Below are 16,189 nucleotides of genomic sequence, written 5' to 3' on the forward strand. Positions count from 1 at the left end.
GGACATACATTTATTTGGTGACACCAACAAGGTGTTGAACATTAAATTTCCTCCCAAGATAACAAATATAATAAATGCGATGTTAGAAGGTACACAGTATACTGAGCAGTCTGGCATTTTGGGGAACATTTTAAGAAAAGTTTTACAGTTAATATTTTATGTGACAGGATACTGTATGACCATTAATGAGCATTCTGTTCGTAACAAATTCTCTAGAAGTACTACTTTTATCTGGCTATACTAGCATGGGTACATTTTGTAATTACATCTGAATTATGAGTAAACAGTCCTGGTTTAATAGAGGCAGAAGGGTTTGAGGTGTGCACCATCAACATGGTCAGAATGAATCAAATGACTCCTGGTTAGATCTCAATTCTGGATACTTATGAAGGAATATAGTGCAAAAAATCACACACCAATGTAAAAAAGTTGCAGTAACCCTTCTTACATATTTCTAAGTATTGTGTATGTTCATACTGCATATGTAGCATGCAATACTAAGTATCATATAATACAGGATGTGCCCTTACTGTCGACACCTCCTGGTTTGATGAGAGGTTGATTTCTGGCCTGCTGCTGACACACATAGATGGTAAGACGGGGCTGTATATACCTGGAAAATGTGAGAAGAGATTGTAAAACAAGGTGGAACTTGTAGAAGTAACAAGATTCAAGGAGATTCTTTGTTTGCCTTCTTGTCTACCTTAACACTGAATTTCAAGACTTAAATTACTGTATAGATACAGTTCACTGTATAGGCACAGAAAGGGGAATGACTTTGAAGGAAACTAAACAAGATTTGAGGGAGGACTGGCAGGCATTGTCTCAGCACTTACTTGAAACTTTGGCTTGCCACACCTGATTGTAAAGGGCCAGTATGGTATGTGATATAGTAACTCATAAAATGACCATGAATGTTATCAAAGCAATGTATCAGAAAACATGGTATGTTGAAATACTGATTTCTTTGAATATAACACTACAACCAGCATGTTCTCTGTACAGATTTCCATCCTGATACTTAATGTCTGTTTTTGCTTTAATCTGTGTGATCAGCCCACTGTCCATTCAACCTGATTGTGGTTCTGGCATGTTATTTTAACACCTTACGTGGCACCACAACATGATGCAGTGGTAAGAGGTTGTAGTCATTTCTTGCATTCCTGTAACTGTGAGATCAGGTTGACGCCCATTACACCCCCCGAGTTGCCAGATATTAAACAACAGCTCATAAACACTGCATGCTGCAGCTGGAAACAAACAAACAGGATTAACTGAGATAGATTCTACCCACCCTAAAAACCTACATGGAAGGACAATGGGGGAGACTGAGTAAAATATCAGTCATCACCAGGATTTATTAAATAAATGATACATTTCACATCTTCCAAATGTAGCAGCTGCACAAAACACAAGTACGTTTGTCTGAGCAATTCAAAGTTTATTTTAATGTTAAATAAATGTTAATGTATTGAAGCAGACACAGGAACAGTTTCTTCCTAATGTTTCCTGGTGTAATGAATAATCACTATCAGACATTTTCACATACCTCAATGCTGTGTGGACTGATAGAAAACAGTGCAAAATACTTTATTTTAAATGAAATACAGTCATCATAGAGCCATGGCAGTGAAATTCATCCTCCTAACTGCAACATAGAGCCTTTGTTAAACATACAACAAACTTATGTGCATAAACATCTCACTTTTTTCCAAATTTGTCATTACACTCCATCAAGGAAAGAAACTGTATAACATACATTTGCAACAGAAACAGTCCATAAACTACATCTCATCATTCATATTTGAGAGAAGCATAAACATACAGCAGCCACTTTGCATTGCTTTAAGACAAGATAATACAGTTTTGTTCATTTGTCTTTTCTATTTGTCTGTATCATCATGTGTCACATTTACTCATAGACTTGGTTTGGAAAGCAAGAAATAATACAGCAGTAATACAGCATGGTTTATCACTAATTACAAGGCATTACAAACATGAATCAGTAGCTTCACAAAAATACACATAAAACAGAAAAATTAAAGGAAACCAAATGAAGCCACATTATCAACAATAAACTGAAAGCTTAGAGGATTTATTGTCTTGTAAATGTTTAGCAAATGTAACATATTTCTAACTAGAGAGACTTATATACAATCTGTACATTTCCACTGATTCAGAGCTCAAACTGTGAAGATCATTTCAACACGATGTGGAAGCCATCTGCGTTTTCACCTGAGTCACAGGAAACAATAAAAGGTTAAAGATCATGTAAGACCATCAATAATCAAGCTACACTGGATTAATAGATACAAAATGTCTAATAGAGAGTGGAATACTTACTCCGTATAGTGCTGATGATGAAGTTCATCTCCTCCTTGAAGTTCTGCACCATCTGAAATGAACAGATACACATTTCCAAAATGCTGCATGTCAAAAACTTAAAACTTCATCAGTATAGTTTTTTTGTCTTTTTAGTGTTAATGTAAGGCAAAATATGCCGACTGTTTATGAAAATTCACATTCAAGTTTATGTGTTTTATTGGAGGTCAACACTCATGTTGCATCGTCTGAAACACCTCTAGAAATTATGGTATATAGTCGGTTCAAGACAATAGCCTCATCAGTATAGTTTTTCAGTCTTTTTAGTGTTTTTGTATATATATTCTAGGTTGTTTTGTTCACTCAGAGGAACAAATAAGCCATTGACCTCGTATGTCAGGTTTTAATCCAGTCCAACAGTGCTAACCAAGCATGAATACTCATCTATAAAAGTCTGTAGATTGAGTTTTGAAGAGTTATCGGTTGATAGATACCTCATCAGAGACTAAGACATGGATCCCGCTGGGTTTCTGTCTGTAGATGTGTGTTATCTGCTGAGGAGTGATGCTGAACAGAGCGGCAATCTTTTCAGAAAGATCCAGCAGTGTCAGCTCCTCCAGATACAGAGCGTGGTAGACTGTAAGTAAGTCAGAGGTGACAGGACACACGAATGAGCTTCATGACCTAATTTATAAAAAATTTCAAATTGATACTGTGCTATGTTGCTGTGTGGTGGTTCATTTGTAAACATTTCCTGATTTTTTACTACTTCCACAGAGAGTTTAGGCCTAGAAAACAAACTTCTTCATAAAATGATTGAAAACAACCTTCAAATTATATTAAAAAAATCAGGAACTGGAAGGAGTGTTTAAACTATTTGTTATGTCACATTCATTTAATCAACATGGTCAGAATAAATCAAATGACTCCTGGTTAGATCTCCATTCTGGATACTTATGAAGTGCAAAATGGAGCATGCAATAATAGGTATCATATAATACAGGATGTGCCCTTACTGTCGACACCTCCTGGTTTGATGAGAGGTTGATTTCTGGCCTGCTGCTGACACACATAGATGGTAAGACGGGGCTGTATATACCTGGAAAATGTGAGAAGAGATTGTAAAACAAGGTGGAACTCGTAGAAGTACTCATGGATATTCTTTGTTTGCCTTCTTGTCTACCTCAACACTGAATTTCAGGACTGAAATGAATACTGTAGAGATACAGTTCACTGTATAAGCACAGAAAAGGGAATGACTTTGAAGGAAACTAAACCAGATTTGAGGGAGGACTGGCAGGCATTGTCTCAGCAGTTACTTGAAACTTTGGCTTGCCACACCTGGTCATAAAGGATATGTCATAAGAGCATAAAGAAAACATGGTAAGTTGAAATACTGGCTTCTTTGACTATTACATTCAGCTAGCCTCCTTTTGGGATTTCCTTCCTGGTGAAGAGCGTCTGTTTTTGTCTTTGATCTGAGTGATTCAGCCCACTGTCCATTCAACCTGATCATGGTGCTGGTACGTTATTTTAACACAGTATGTGGCATCGCAACATGATGCAGTGGTAAGAGGTTGTAGTCATTTCTTGCATTCCTGTAACTGTGAGATCAGGTTGATGCCCATCACACCACCCGAGTTGCCAGACATTAAATAACCGCTCACAAACCCTGCATGCTGCAGTTGGAAACAAACTAACTAAATCAACTGAGATAGACTCAACCCACTCTAAAAACCTACATGAACTTTAAGTATGGGGAGGAAGGACAATGGGGGACACAACTCTCCAATATTTTATATTTGGACTGTAGTAGTTGAACTGTAGTTAAACACTTGCTGTCAGCATTACATATTTTTTTCTTTAACAGAGTAAGATATCAGTCATCAACAGGATTTATTAAATAAATGATACATTTCACATCTTCCATTTTATTATAACCATGCTGTGTCTAATAAAGCATCAACAACAGAACCTTTCCGTCCATGTTCCATGAATGAAACTAACGAAATGTAGCAGCTGCACAAAACACAAGTATGTTTGTCTGAGCAATTCAAAGTTTAATTTAATGTTAAATAAATGTTAATGTATTGAACCAGACACAGGAACAGTTTCTTCCTAAATGCCAAAACTTCCTGTGTACCTACAAATTATAAACATTTATAATAGTTCAAATACAAAATGTGCAATAACATACATATCATCCAATACTGTTAAATTCTCATATATTAACAGAAGCAGGCCTTGTATTTTGTACATAACCTTCTACTGTATATGTATGTATTTATTCAGCACTCACACACCTTTACACCACCACTAATCCTATTTGTCATGTACATGCTTGTGCAACAGTGGTATGTTTATGTTCACTGATCTTTGTTCAGATTTATTGTCTTCGTTCTGGCTTTCTGACCATTGTTGTTGTTGCTGTTTTGTGTGAGTGCATAGAGAAATAGAAACCAGAGTAAAACTCTTGTATGTTTAAACATAATCAGTCAGTAAAGTTGATTCTGATATCTCACCTTCCTTTCATAGTGTTAAACAGACGAATGCCGTCAGCCGGGCCGCAGATCTGGATTAGATCCTCCCTGCTCATCCTCAATATATCAGCACCTGTAACAGCATTAGAAAAATCTGGTTCTGCTTCCTGACCGGCTCTATGTGTTTGTGTAATCTCATCTGATGCTGGGATGGACAAACACACTAACAGATATTGCCTCTTTCATAGTCTAATTGCTTTCAAAGGGTTATACATGTTACAGGAAGTGATTCAGTGAATTCCTCAAAATGTTTATATAAGTCACTCAACTTTTTGCCTTCTCTTTCTTTTTCTCTCAAACACACTCCTGTGTTTTTTCCATGAATAAAAATATGTTGTGATTTCTTATTTTTTTCATCCCCCCATGTTACCTGAGAAGCTGGTGAAGAGCCTTGAGAAAGGCGAGAACCTGTGACGGTGCAGCCACTGCTGAGTGTCCTGCGGCGAGGTTGATGGCAGAAGTTGCTACATGTCAAAAAGAAGAATAGCCCTTGAAATGAGTATAGCAGCACAGCATCCACTGTCTCCAAATAATGGCCTAAAAGGAATAAGAGAGCAACATTAACACTTTCACACTGCACTGTTCCCCGTTACTTACATCAGAGCAGCCGGGCATGAGCAGCTCCCCTTGCTGGTTTGGAGAACAGTTGCTACACAAACATGCACATGAGGAAGAAAGAACAGATTGGGGTCATTGGTTGAGTGTTGTGTGTGTTTTGTACTACTCTGAAACCTATCTTTCTGCTCTTTTGATGACTGAAAAGTCTAGGTTTTTGTTTTCATTCATGGGGATTGTGGTGCAATCCTGGTAAGCTCCTATAGAGGGAGCTCCATAAGTAATTATAAGTACAAATTTCACTGCTTTTTGACCACTGAAATGATCAACCAAGCTCCTGTCAAACAATTTTTAAAAAATATAAATGCAACTTTCACTGATTTGACACTAATCTACAGCTTCATCAGCAGAGCTCTACTAAACAAGACAATTTAATGATGACATGCTTTTAATGTTGACTCACCCATCTGCAAAAGTACAGGAAGTTGGCGAGCTGTGGTAAACTGGAGATGGAGTGCTGCTGCTGCTGCTGTGGCTGGTGAGATTTAGGGCATCAGGCCAGGGAGAGCACTTGAGAAAAGAACAGATTTTTTCCAGATTAGTCAACTTGTAAATATACATTATTTTTAGGAAAACAAACCACAACTAACAATGGAGTGAATTATTATGTGTAATGCTTATAATAATGAATCCTCAGAAAGTTATAACCCAATTTAGTTGCCTTCAGCTCTGTAGCAGCCATGATTGTGTTTTTAATGTAATGCTCATCCCCAACCACTAGGGGGTGTTTAGTAAAGGCCAGTAATCACCACTGTTGCTGATAGAGAGAAGCACACAGTTTTTGACTATACTAAGATATATTTTAGTGTATTCTTTTAACCTTATATTAATGAAAAGTGATGCAAAAGACTGGATATCACTACTCACTATCATAGTACACATCTAAACGACTTAATAATAATAATAAATACTTTATTTTTGGATAGGGACAGTGCATATTGATGAACATTGGTATTAAAACATATCTGTAAACATGCTGGATTATAGCAAAACTGCTTATTTGCATCCGTTGTCCCTATAGTGAAAAGCTGAGTCACCACAAGTTTTATGGAGCCTCACGATCTCTTGTAGCCGATTTGGTTGCTTGGCCTGAAGTCTCTGCCCTCATCAACAGCAAAACAGCAGACACAATCTCAGATTAGCTGGTGAACAACTAAAGATATTTACCTCAGGATTTGGTGACGGGGGAAACACGAGAAACACAACTCTTCACTATTTCTAATGCTGCTTTATGTCTTTAAATCGGCATGTTTTGCAGAAATATTCACTATAACAATTTAAAAAAGGAAAACATGTCAGTGTTATGCTGCCCCCTACTGGTCACAAATAAATTATTTAATGCAGTTTTTTGGTAATCTTTGTTTTTTCTGTAAATAAATAAATGTCTTCTTCTCTTCACTTCATGTCCATATTATCAGTGGTCACTTCTTTACAAACTTAAAGTGCATTTTTTGGTTCCTCCCTTCATCTCTGATCGGGTTTGTTTTTTTTATTGAGTTGAATGACAAACCAGATAAAAGTTAAAGCAGAAGCCGCTGAGTCACGTGATGTTCAGAGACTCTAAAGTGACGCACTGAGCGGCCAAATCATTGACAGACCTCGTCACTAAAGCAAGTCTTCTACAGAAGGACTCAAAATGAATATTAACACACGGTGATGTAGTACTGGTTTAAAATGTTCTTGTGTGCAGGGAAGCAAAACAGGATGAGGGGAAAACATTTTGACTATCCAACTAAACCAGCTATAAAGCGTAATGATCTTGTGGCTCCGCTGGTGATGAGATGAGATAAATATCCAGATAACACAAGAATTTACCACTGCTGGATCAATATAGTTACAACATGACAGCGCTACTGACAAAATGTAAGCAAACAAAGCTTCCTCAGATCTGCTCTGTTACGCAACGTGGCCTGCAGAGAGCAAACAGCACGCCTCACCTCTTTTAGCAGCGTGGTCTCATGGGACTGCTGATACTTTTCTTTGTCTTGAAGGGACTTTTTATCGATCTTTTCCCTGTCTGTCTTCAGTTTGCGATCAGCCCCCTTTGGCTTTCAGAAGAATTAGACATTAGAAGTGAAATTTATAAATATGTTACAGATAGATGAAGTTGTATTTCTGATCACAGGCAGCTTCATACCTTGAAGACTTTGACCTGGCAGCTGGAGGAATGGACATGCTCCATGTATTCCCCATGTTCATTGGAGGTGAAAGAGTCCACCTGGATACGAAAAGGTACCCCTTTCTCCCCACCATGCTTCCTGGGGGTAAACTCAGTGCTGATGCAGTTCACCTGAGAAGACAAGACACATATTAACATCTTTCAAATATTCCAGACTTTTTGTCTGAATATTTTTGATGCTGTCTTCCCCTGCAGAGGTCTAACCATAATTTATCAGTACCTGTATGAAAACAGAAGCATTCTTGACAGGATCCCAGATGAACTCGATGGTGTTGAGGTGCAGAGGGTGTGAACGAGGCTCCAGTATCCCCATTGACAGCGGGATATCTGCAAGTTATTAGCCAGTCAGTCAGTCATATTTTCTAAATCAACTTCTTGCCAGAGTGACGGGTTTGTGCCTGTCTCCTTGCCTTTGCTTGTCACTTATTTAGAGATGAAATTTAAATGTTAAACCTGCATTTACTAGTATATTTTGGCCACTTGGGCGAGAGGAAAAAGCCACTTTTTAGAGCTTTTTTCAGCTGCTTGACAGTAAACCAAAACAGTCAAGTTGCAGCTAAACAGTGTGCTGAAATTCATTATCAAGCAGGTGCATAGTCAATTATAGAATATAGATTATAGCCGATTTTAAGAATAACCAGGAATGTTAACTAAAAATATACATGAAAGCCAATAAATGGTGGTTCTAAACAGCCTGAGTATAAATCATCACATGAGAATAAATCATACATCAGTCATTCTCAACAACTTATGGGGTAAACCACGATGAAGGCCTTCATTCTCACTGGGGACATCCATGATAAACAAATACATGTGTTAAAGGTGCAGTGTGTCAGATTTGGCAGCATCTAGGGGTGACGTTGCAGGTTTTTGCCAATTAAATAATCCCCCAACTGCCTTTCAAGCGTGTGGGAGAACCTACAGTGGAAATAAAACTTGCAAAAAACATACATGGTTTGGTTTGCCTGTTCAGGGCTACACAGATGAAGGAGGACTCACTCCCTCTGTAGATATAAAGGACTCATTCTAAGGTAACAAAGATAATTATTTTTATTTTCAGGTGATTATACACTAATTCAAACATATATAAGAATATTATATCCCATTTAAATTCTACCCACTGCACCTTTAAAGTCAAGCTGGGGAATAAAATGCATACCTAAAGAAGTTGTAAATCATCAGTGAGGTCATGTGTTGCTAGAATCAGCTTTACCTATATCCAGGATTCGGTCTCCCGGCCTGTTCCACCTCCATCCCTCCAGCTGCTGGTGCTCCATATACTGCAGCCGACGGTCATGAAACACCACGCGCACAATGCTCTGTGGACAGGCAGGATCAGGCGTTAGGCCGGAGCACAGATACAGCTCAATCAGGGCAGCTCGCACGTGGCCGAACAGCCGGACTGTTAGGCAAAGTGCGAAAAGGCTCCCCTCATTTATTCATTAAATGATACTGAGGCAATTTAATGAGGCAAAGGTAAGGAGATGGACTCATCTCCATTACTGCCAGACATACAGAAGTCATACCTCACAAGGAAAACGACTCACTGTCAATGAGCCACATGTGGTACCTGTGAGATAAGGCTCTGACAGTGACTCCTCACCTAAAAATCAGGGTTCCCACACTCACATGAACAACAAAGTTAAAGATCCCATAAAATTGACATTTGAGGTTCTTGGAAAACAGAGCCTCTGCAGGGGTAATGTCACTGTGCACTAGTGGAAAGAACTGAAAACTCTTTCTACCCACTCTATCGAACCTTTCTCTTCATACTCAACCCTCTGACTGACCAGTTTCAGGATATACATCCCATTAAAAGTACTAATAATACAATTTTATGGGATCTTTAACGACTTTTCAAAGTCTTGTTTGGGGATATTCCAAAACGTGGGGGTGTAACAATGAGGCCTGATTATCTTGTTGGGTTGAAGACTAGGTTTGAAACCAGAAAGTATTTTCAAGACCTTCTATAGATTTCCAAAAGCTCAGAGGACTGAAAGGTGCCCTGTGGAGTTTTCTTGTAGTCAAACAAAAGTGATGTTTATTTTATAACTCACCAAAACTCATTGTGTGTATCCTCTAGGTCTAACAAATGAATTAAATACATTTATTTTCTTCCAATTTGCTAATCAGATCTTTCACTTATTTTAAATCCAGAGGAACATGACAAACAAGATGGGAAGCACCCATTAAAAAACAGCATAACCCACAGATCTGTAGCAATATTAGAGGTCCGAAACGCTACAGGGCACCTTTAATGTTTTCTACTAAGTTGAAAAACTTATAACAATGTAATGATAATGTTCAAGACATGTGGGAACCCTGAACATAAACAGTCCATGTATTAATCCCGCCAACTGCATCTATTGTACCTTACTCATCCACTTTATGTTGGCTAATAATGGCATCATAATCAAACAACAATAAATAAATAATATTGTCCCTGTTTATAGATTAAGATTTCATTAAAGGGGCACTCCAACAGTGTTTTAGTTTACTTGTCACTAGGAGTACTACTTTCTACTCTGGAGGGACAACAGTAAATAACCCAACTGATGTCAGCATCAGCGTTATCTTGGATTGGGCTTGACACATATGTGGCAACATTTTACTGTAAATCCCATTTAATAAACGGTTTAAAACATGCCATAATGTAATAATTAGGAGATATTAGTGTTTATTAATGTACTATAACTCCTCCTGTGGGCAAACATATCTGGAGGCTGTATAAAAAGATTATGAGTGAAAATATAATGAAATTCTGTTGTAATGATATAAAACAATATCATACATTCATAAACACATACATCTGCTTAAAATCACACTATAGTGTGTTATAAACCATTTATTAAGTGTGTAACTGGAATAAGTGGAATGACCCTTTAACCACAACCTTTTTTTAAATCCTGCTAGGGCATGAAATAAATCAACAAATTAAATTAACATCCTGAAAAAACATGCATCTTTGGGATGTTTACAGAGTGATGCTCATGCATGACTGAATGTCAGGACTCAAAAAAGCCCTGGACTCAGCATGTCATGTGTTTGCATAGATGCCACCTGTCCCATTCTTGTGTTTCTAGGATGCTAACCGCTAACATTACAGTCTCAGATGACAGACGCCTGACAACAGAGACACGTCAAGTGGATGCACTCACACAGAAATGAAATAAAATGACCTCCCCCTTGCTTTTAAGTGAGTGTGCAGACAGACGTCTTTGCAATAAACAGAGTCACTTTGAACTCCCCATCTGAAATCTAAGTAACACTTTAAAAGATGCATTAACTCTGCGTGTTATAACAACCTGTGTGATAAAGATGAAAGTACATGACAGAAATGCATGGTGGGCAAGAGCAATGTTTCTATTAAAGACACAAACAGTTTCCAGAAATGACCTCGAAGTTCCAGTATTGCAGACAAAAAGCAGAATGGCCACATTAAAGGACCAATCCAGTGGTTTTACAAAATCAGTCCAGAAATTCCATTGTGCCTACTGACAGCCATTTCCCAATTAATACAAGTGTTGGTGTAATTCTTTAATGAGTTTTTCCTTTTTGTCCTTCCAGAGGCTCGTAGGTTTCACTTCATTTCTGTATGCTATTAAAATCAACTTGCAGAGACTTGAAACTTGTTTTCATAGCTAATGCATCATAATGACACACATTTGCACTGGTTTTAGTTGAAGTTATTTTAACAGTGTTTACATTGCAGCATGCTTATTGGTGCAGAGACAAGCTAGATGGAAAGAAGAGGTGATATGATACTGCTGCTACATCAGCACATCAACCACAACAGGCAGCTGGTGGTGGAACTGTAACACACAAGGGTTTCTGCTGCAATGAACGTAATATTTTAGTATCACTGTTGGAGGAGATGGAGGATATTTCTGGTCAGAAACATGGTGTGCTTCATGGAGTAGACGATAGCCAATCAGAACCACTTATACTCAGTCCTGCAAACTTATCCAATGCGGAAATACACAGAAGGAATGTATATGTCCGTCATGGAAATTAGTCCCTGGATAGCAGCTTATTTTACAAGTGAAATAGTGTGTTTTGGTGGGTGAAGCTCTTCATTTTAGTTGCATCGATTTAGTCAATACATCGCCTGGTCAATAGAAAATGAATAGGCAACAATTTTGCTAATCGATTAATCAGTTTGAGTAATTTTGTAATGAAAAAAATTTAAAAATTATCTTCTTAAATGTGAATATTTCATGATATCTTTAGTTTTTTATGATAGGAAATGAAATATCTTGAGGCTGTGGCCTTTTGTAAACAGTGATTCACATTTTTCACCATTTTCTGACATTTTATAATTAAAATGACTAAGATTAATTGATAATAAACATAATTGTGAGTTGCAGCTGTACACCTGAATATGGCTGTGTGTTTTTGGGAACTGGCAGAAATTAGGCTTTAATGTTCAAAACCACTGGTATGACCCTTTAAGATGAACCATAGAGAAGTCACAGTTGCGCGTTTGTAAAGAGTGTGTGTGCTTGTGTGTGTCTGTGTGTGTGTGCGTGTGTGTGTAATCTAGGACAGAGTTTGGGTGATAGTACCAAGCTCTCCAAGGTCGACACCCCACCCCAGAAGTGGAAGGGAGGGTCGAGGGACCTGTGACGAACCAGGAAACGGATACATAAAAAACAGATGAGAAGAAAGAGGAAGAGGTCACATGAAAGTAAAAAAAAAAAAAAACAGAAACCAAACACAATACCTTACACCTACCTTTACATATTTGCTGCTTATATCTGTATACTCCACTAGTTTTCTGTTAAGCATACGGATTTCGTAGGACTGACCTACATTTTAAAACATTAAAAAAAACCTGATTAAAATTGAAAAATGGGAAATCAGTCAGAAAAGAGGGGCAGTGGAGATAGAAATTGAGTCAAATTAGAAACCTTTTAAAAGGCAGATATCAATGCCAGCCAAAAGATAACTTTATCTATCTGGTTAAATATAATACATTAAGTTTAATATAACAAGAATATATCATTAAAATAATGTGGGACACTGTAACTGTTCATGCTTTTTCAGCTTAGTCTTAAAAACTGAGCTCCAGATCCTGATTGTAATTAACTCCTAATCAATAAATGCCACATCTTTTCAAGGCAATGTAATTGATGGCCAATAGTTGCATGTTACAAGCAAGTGTTCACTCTAAATAAATTACTGTACAGCAGATAAGCAGAGCACACAGAGGGTAGATAAAGCACAAATAAAAAATGTCACTGTCACAACAAGAGAAACAATCAGAAAGGTCCAGTTGAAGAGAAGTGATGAGAGACAGAAGGAGAAAGTGCAAGACTGGAAAGGAGAAAAGTGGGGGGAAAAGGGAAGAACAAGAGAGGAGGGAGGGAGTTAGATTGGAAAAATGAAAGTCAAAGACAAATTTACACACATGTAGGAGCTCATGTTGCACGGATAAATCATTGATCAATGAAAATGCCTTTAAAAAAATCTCACAGTGGTTGCAGACAGCCCAGTTTTAAATGTGTAACCTTTAACAACTGTCTCCTAATGCCAGAAATATATGGAAGTAAAGACAGGCCAAAATTTAGATACCACTGAATTTGTAGCATTTAAAATATGTTTTACTTTAAAATTCAACAGTTTGAATTCATGTGGTGTCAAAAACTTGTGTTTTTAGGGTTTACAAATTCAAGTTCAAATACTATACTATAATTTCTGATCTAAAAAAATCTGGTTGCTTTAAATTTAATTGGTAAAATTCTGACTGCACCATTAGCAAGACTAATCAATCATGATCTAAAGTAACTGATCACATGTTTGTCCTATCAGGTCCAGTCTTTTTGAGTCACATCATCCAAGAAAGAAATGTTCACGAATGACCCAAAAAAGACAAGAAATTGGACCACTTGCAACCAACTTGAAAGACAGGAATTCAAACCACATAAATCCATGTTAAATATTTTAATGCTATAAATTCAGCGGTATGAAAAGTTTGATAAGTTTGGCCTTTCTTTCCTTCTATAAAACCAGACCATTTAGATTTTAAGTTCAGTCACTCATGCAAAAAAATCAACTCTGCCTTTTATAATCTTGATGACTCCATACATAAGTGTGTGCTCTCTGGTTTCTGGCATTTGGAGACAACTGTCTGTGCTTCAGAGTCTCAAACTGCAGCAACATATTAATGTAAATCATCATAATATTTAGCCTAAACCTCTTGACTTCTAATGGATTTAAAAAGGCCACATCAGCAGGATTTTAAAGGACCAGTATGTGAGATTTAGTGACATCTAGTGGTGAAACTGCAGATTGCAACCAATTGAATAACCTACCTCTTTCTCTTTCATGCATGCAAGATACATTTTTTGCTCTCTGACAGTCTTTTAATATCACGTACCTTCTTGTTTTATTAGTATAATTTTGGGTGTTTTAGTAACTAGTTTTAGTTTTTCTCCTCACCTGTGGATATTTACAGACCTAGTTCATGTTATGTGTGGCTGCCTGTTGTTGACTGTAGCTGCTGTAAACCAAGTAATTTCCTGAGAAGTATCAATAAAATATCTATAAATCAGGAGAACAAGTGATTTAAGAGGACCCACTCTCTGTGTAGATATAAAAGGCTCATTCTAAGGTAACGAAAACACAATGATTCCTATTTGCAGGTGATTATACACTACTTAAAACATAATTATGAACATTATATTCCATTTTTGCTGGATGCCACTCATTTCTACACACTGCTCCTTTAATCTAACCCTGCTGCTGCTGCTGCGGCTGCTGCTGGGACTGCATGTGACAAAATGAGCTCCAGTCCATTTAGTCAAACTGTGGACATTCAACTGGCAGGACAGATAGCTACCTTGGTTGAGATAAGTGAGAGTCTCCTCCTGCTGTTTCACAGCCGGCGAGGTGGCTGCGCACAGAATGTACTGGTATGGCGTCCTCTTCGCACCATTTTCTGCCATAAGTTTTGCTTCTTCGTTTTTCAAGAAAGGCGCCAAGGCCTCTCTGTGAAAGAGAGCAGAGGGAGAAGAAGAGGAGCTGTGAACAGGAGGTCACTTCTCAGGAAATATGGACGATAGTAAAAGGTGACTGTCCTGTTTTTTTCTTTATCTAACAAAGGTGAAAAAGGTTGTTCTGACAAAAAAGGCTTCTTATCTAGCACAATTCATTGTAAGAGTATCAGCAGTAAAAAAAAAAAAAAAGTATAGTTCAATAGTATCTATAATTGCAGTCTAAGTGTGAATTTTGAATGCAATGCTTCTTTAAAATGAGGCATTGAAAGTAATTTAAAAATTTGAACAAAACTGTGCTCCTTGAGGCAGAATTCCTGCAAATCTGCACATTATAAAATTAGCTTTAAGCCATATTAGCACTTCTACATCTGTGCATATTCTCTATATACTCTTGTGCAAGTCAAGCACTGATCTGATTTAACCTATTGTGTGAAAAAAGATGCAATTGCCTGAAATCTACAAGTTTCTGAAGCTGGTCAAGGTGGCTTTTGTGCTTTACCTAATGTAACTAGCAGAGTGCTGGTGGTAGGACTCAGGCTGGGAATGGCAGAACAGCATATTTTCCAGTGCGTTGTCTTCTTATTGTCCCAGGACCACACGGGGGGAAGATGCTTTTTTTGCGCCTGCTTGCTTGCTTGCTTCAGTTGAGAGGTTTGCAGCCCAAAATCTTGCCGCCAGCTCTTATACCCTCCTGATGATGTCATCACCAATGGCATACCTTGGATGACCTTTGAGAGGCGGAGAGCGAGCAGGCACACCTCCCACCACCAAGGGGTTGATGCATTAGTAGCAGCTTAATTTGAGCAGTTGTTGACACTGCCAACAGTATGGCCCTAAAGCTAGACTTTAAACTCACTTAGGGTAATGATGTTTGGAGGTACAGTGTGTGAAATCAAACAAAGGGAACAGACGCAAGGTTTGCAGGGAGGTGGACAAAAAGCCTTTAAATGAATGGTAGTAAATATAATTATCCTCTTTTGCTTTTAAACCAGTTAAATCTTTAACATGCACTTTTCATTTAAACATGCCGCTGCTGCTGTCTGGTCTCTTCAAATGCTGTCCGCTCCTCAAAACTGACCAAAGATCAGAGGCAGGTCATCTCAAAGTCTGCTCAGGTTAATGTTTGAGCAGTTAAGCACACCTCAGCGCTCAGAGCATGCATGTGCTCACAACTGCTGGATGGACAACTGGGCAATGCTGCTGCTGCTGGTAACCTGGTGGGAGTCACAGAGCAAGGTTCAGGCTGCATGAGAAGGGGGGGGGGGGGGGGGGGGGGGGGCGCAGGGGGGAGATAATGGGAGGGCTTTCCCTATAGTGGTCCAAAATGTACAAAAATGAAAATATTATATTATGTTATAGTTTGGTGTTTAGGTTTTATAAGATTGTTAAGGTTATAAGTAGTTATGAGGATTTTCTTTTTATGGTTTCATTAAGTTCTATTAAGTCAGTTTCAGTTTCAATAAATTACATAAGACATAAAACATTTCATGTTAGGTAAAATAGGACATGATACTGTGTGAGTAGTGGTGTGAAAC

At 38.0% G+C, this 16,189-nt stretch overlaps 1 protein-coding gene across 3 annotated transcripts; it reads right to left on the bottom strand.

The window, feature by feature from the left end:
• Nucleotides 1-1,574: 1,574 nt before the first annotated feature.
• Nucleotides 1,575-15,872, bottom strand: tfcp2l1 (transcription factor CP2-like 1). Of its 3 annotated transcripts, none has more exons than XM_053328187.1 (15): nucleotides 15,154-15,434; nucleotides 14,498-14,679; nucleotides 12,391-12,464; nucleotides 8,870-8,975; nucleotides 7,877-7,983; nucleotides 7,615-7,767; nucleotides 7,415-7,525; nucleotides 5,881-5,987; nucleotides 5,460-5,511; nucleotides 5,233-5,326; nucleotides 4,845-4,935; nucleotides 3,339-3,421; nucleotides 2,817-2,959; nucleotides 2,344-2,395; nucleotides 1,575-2,235 (listed from the first exon to the last, which is right to left on the bottom strand). In XM_053328187.1, exons 1-15 carry the CDS (start codon nucleotides 15,210-15,212, stop codon nucleotides 2,198-2,200), a joined length of 1,452 nt encoding a protein of 483 aa, XP_053184162.1. In that variant the 5' UTR covers nucleotides 15,213-15,434; the 3' UTR covers nucleotides 1,575-2,197. The 3 variants fall into 3 exon arrangements, with proteins under 3 accessions (XP_053184162.1, XP_053184163.1, XP_053184164.1); XM_053328188.1 differs by having other exon boundaries at nucleotides 14,498-14,646; nucleotides 15,154-15,432; XM_053328189.1 differs by lacking the exons at nucleotides 1,575-2,235; nucleotides 2,344-2,395; nucleotides 2,817-2,959; nucleotides 3,339-3,421 and having other exon boundaries at nucleotides 4,935-5,326; nucleotides 14,498-14,614; nucleotides 15,154-15,872.
• Between the last annotated feature and the right edge of the window lie 317 nt (nucleotides 15,873-16,189).

The sequence above is a fragment of the Scomber japonicus genome, chromosome 11, assembly GCF_027409825.1.
Source record: "Scomber japonicus isolate fScoJap1 chromosome 11, fScoJap1.pri, whole genome shotgun sequence".
Lineage (NCBI taxonomy): Eukaryota > Metazoa > Chordata > Actinopteri > Scombriformes > Scombridae > Scomber > Scomber japonicus.

Coding starts and splice junctions, on each gene's coding strand:
- tfcp2l1 (XM_053328187.1), bottom strand. CDS start 15,212: ATGCTGTTCTGCCATTCCCAGCCTGAGTCCTACCACCAGCACTCTGCT. Junction 14,680..15,153: donor CACTCTGCTAGTTACATTAG/GTAAAGCACAAA, acceptor TCCTGTTCACAG/CTCCTCTTCTTCTCCCTCTG. Junction 12,465..14,497: donor TCTCACTTATCTCAACCAAG/GTAGCTATCTGT, acceptor TTTAAAATGTAG/GTCAGTCCTACGAAATCCGT.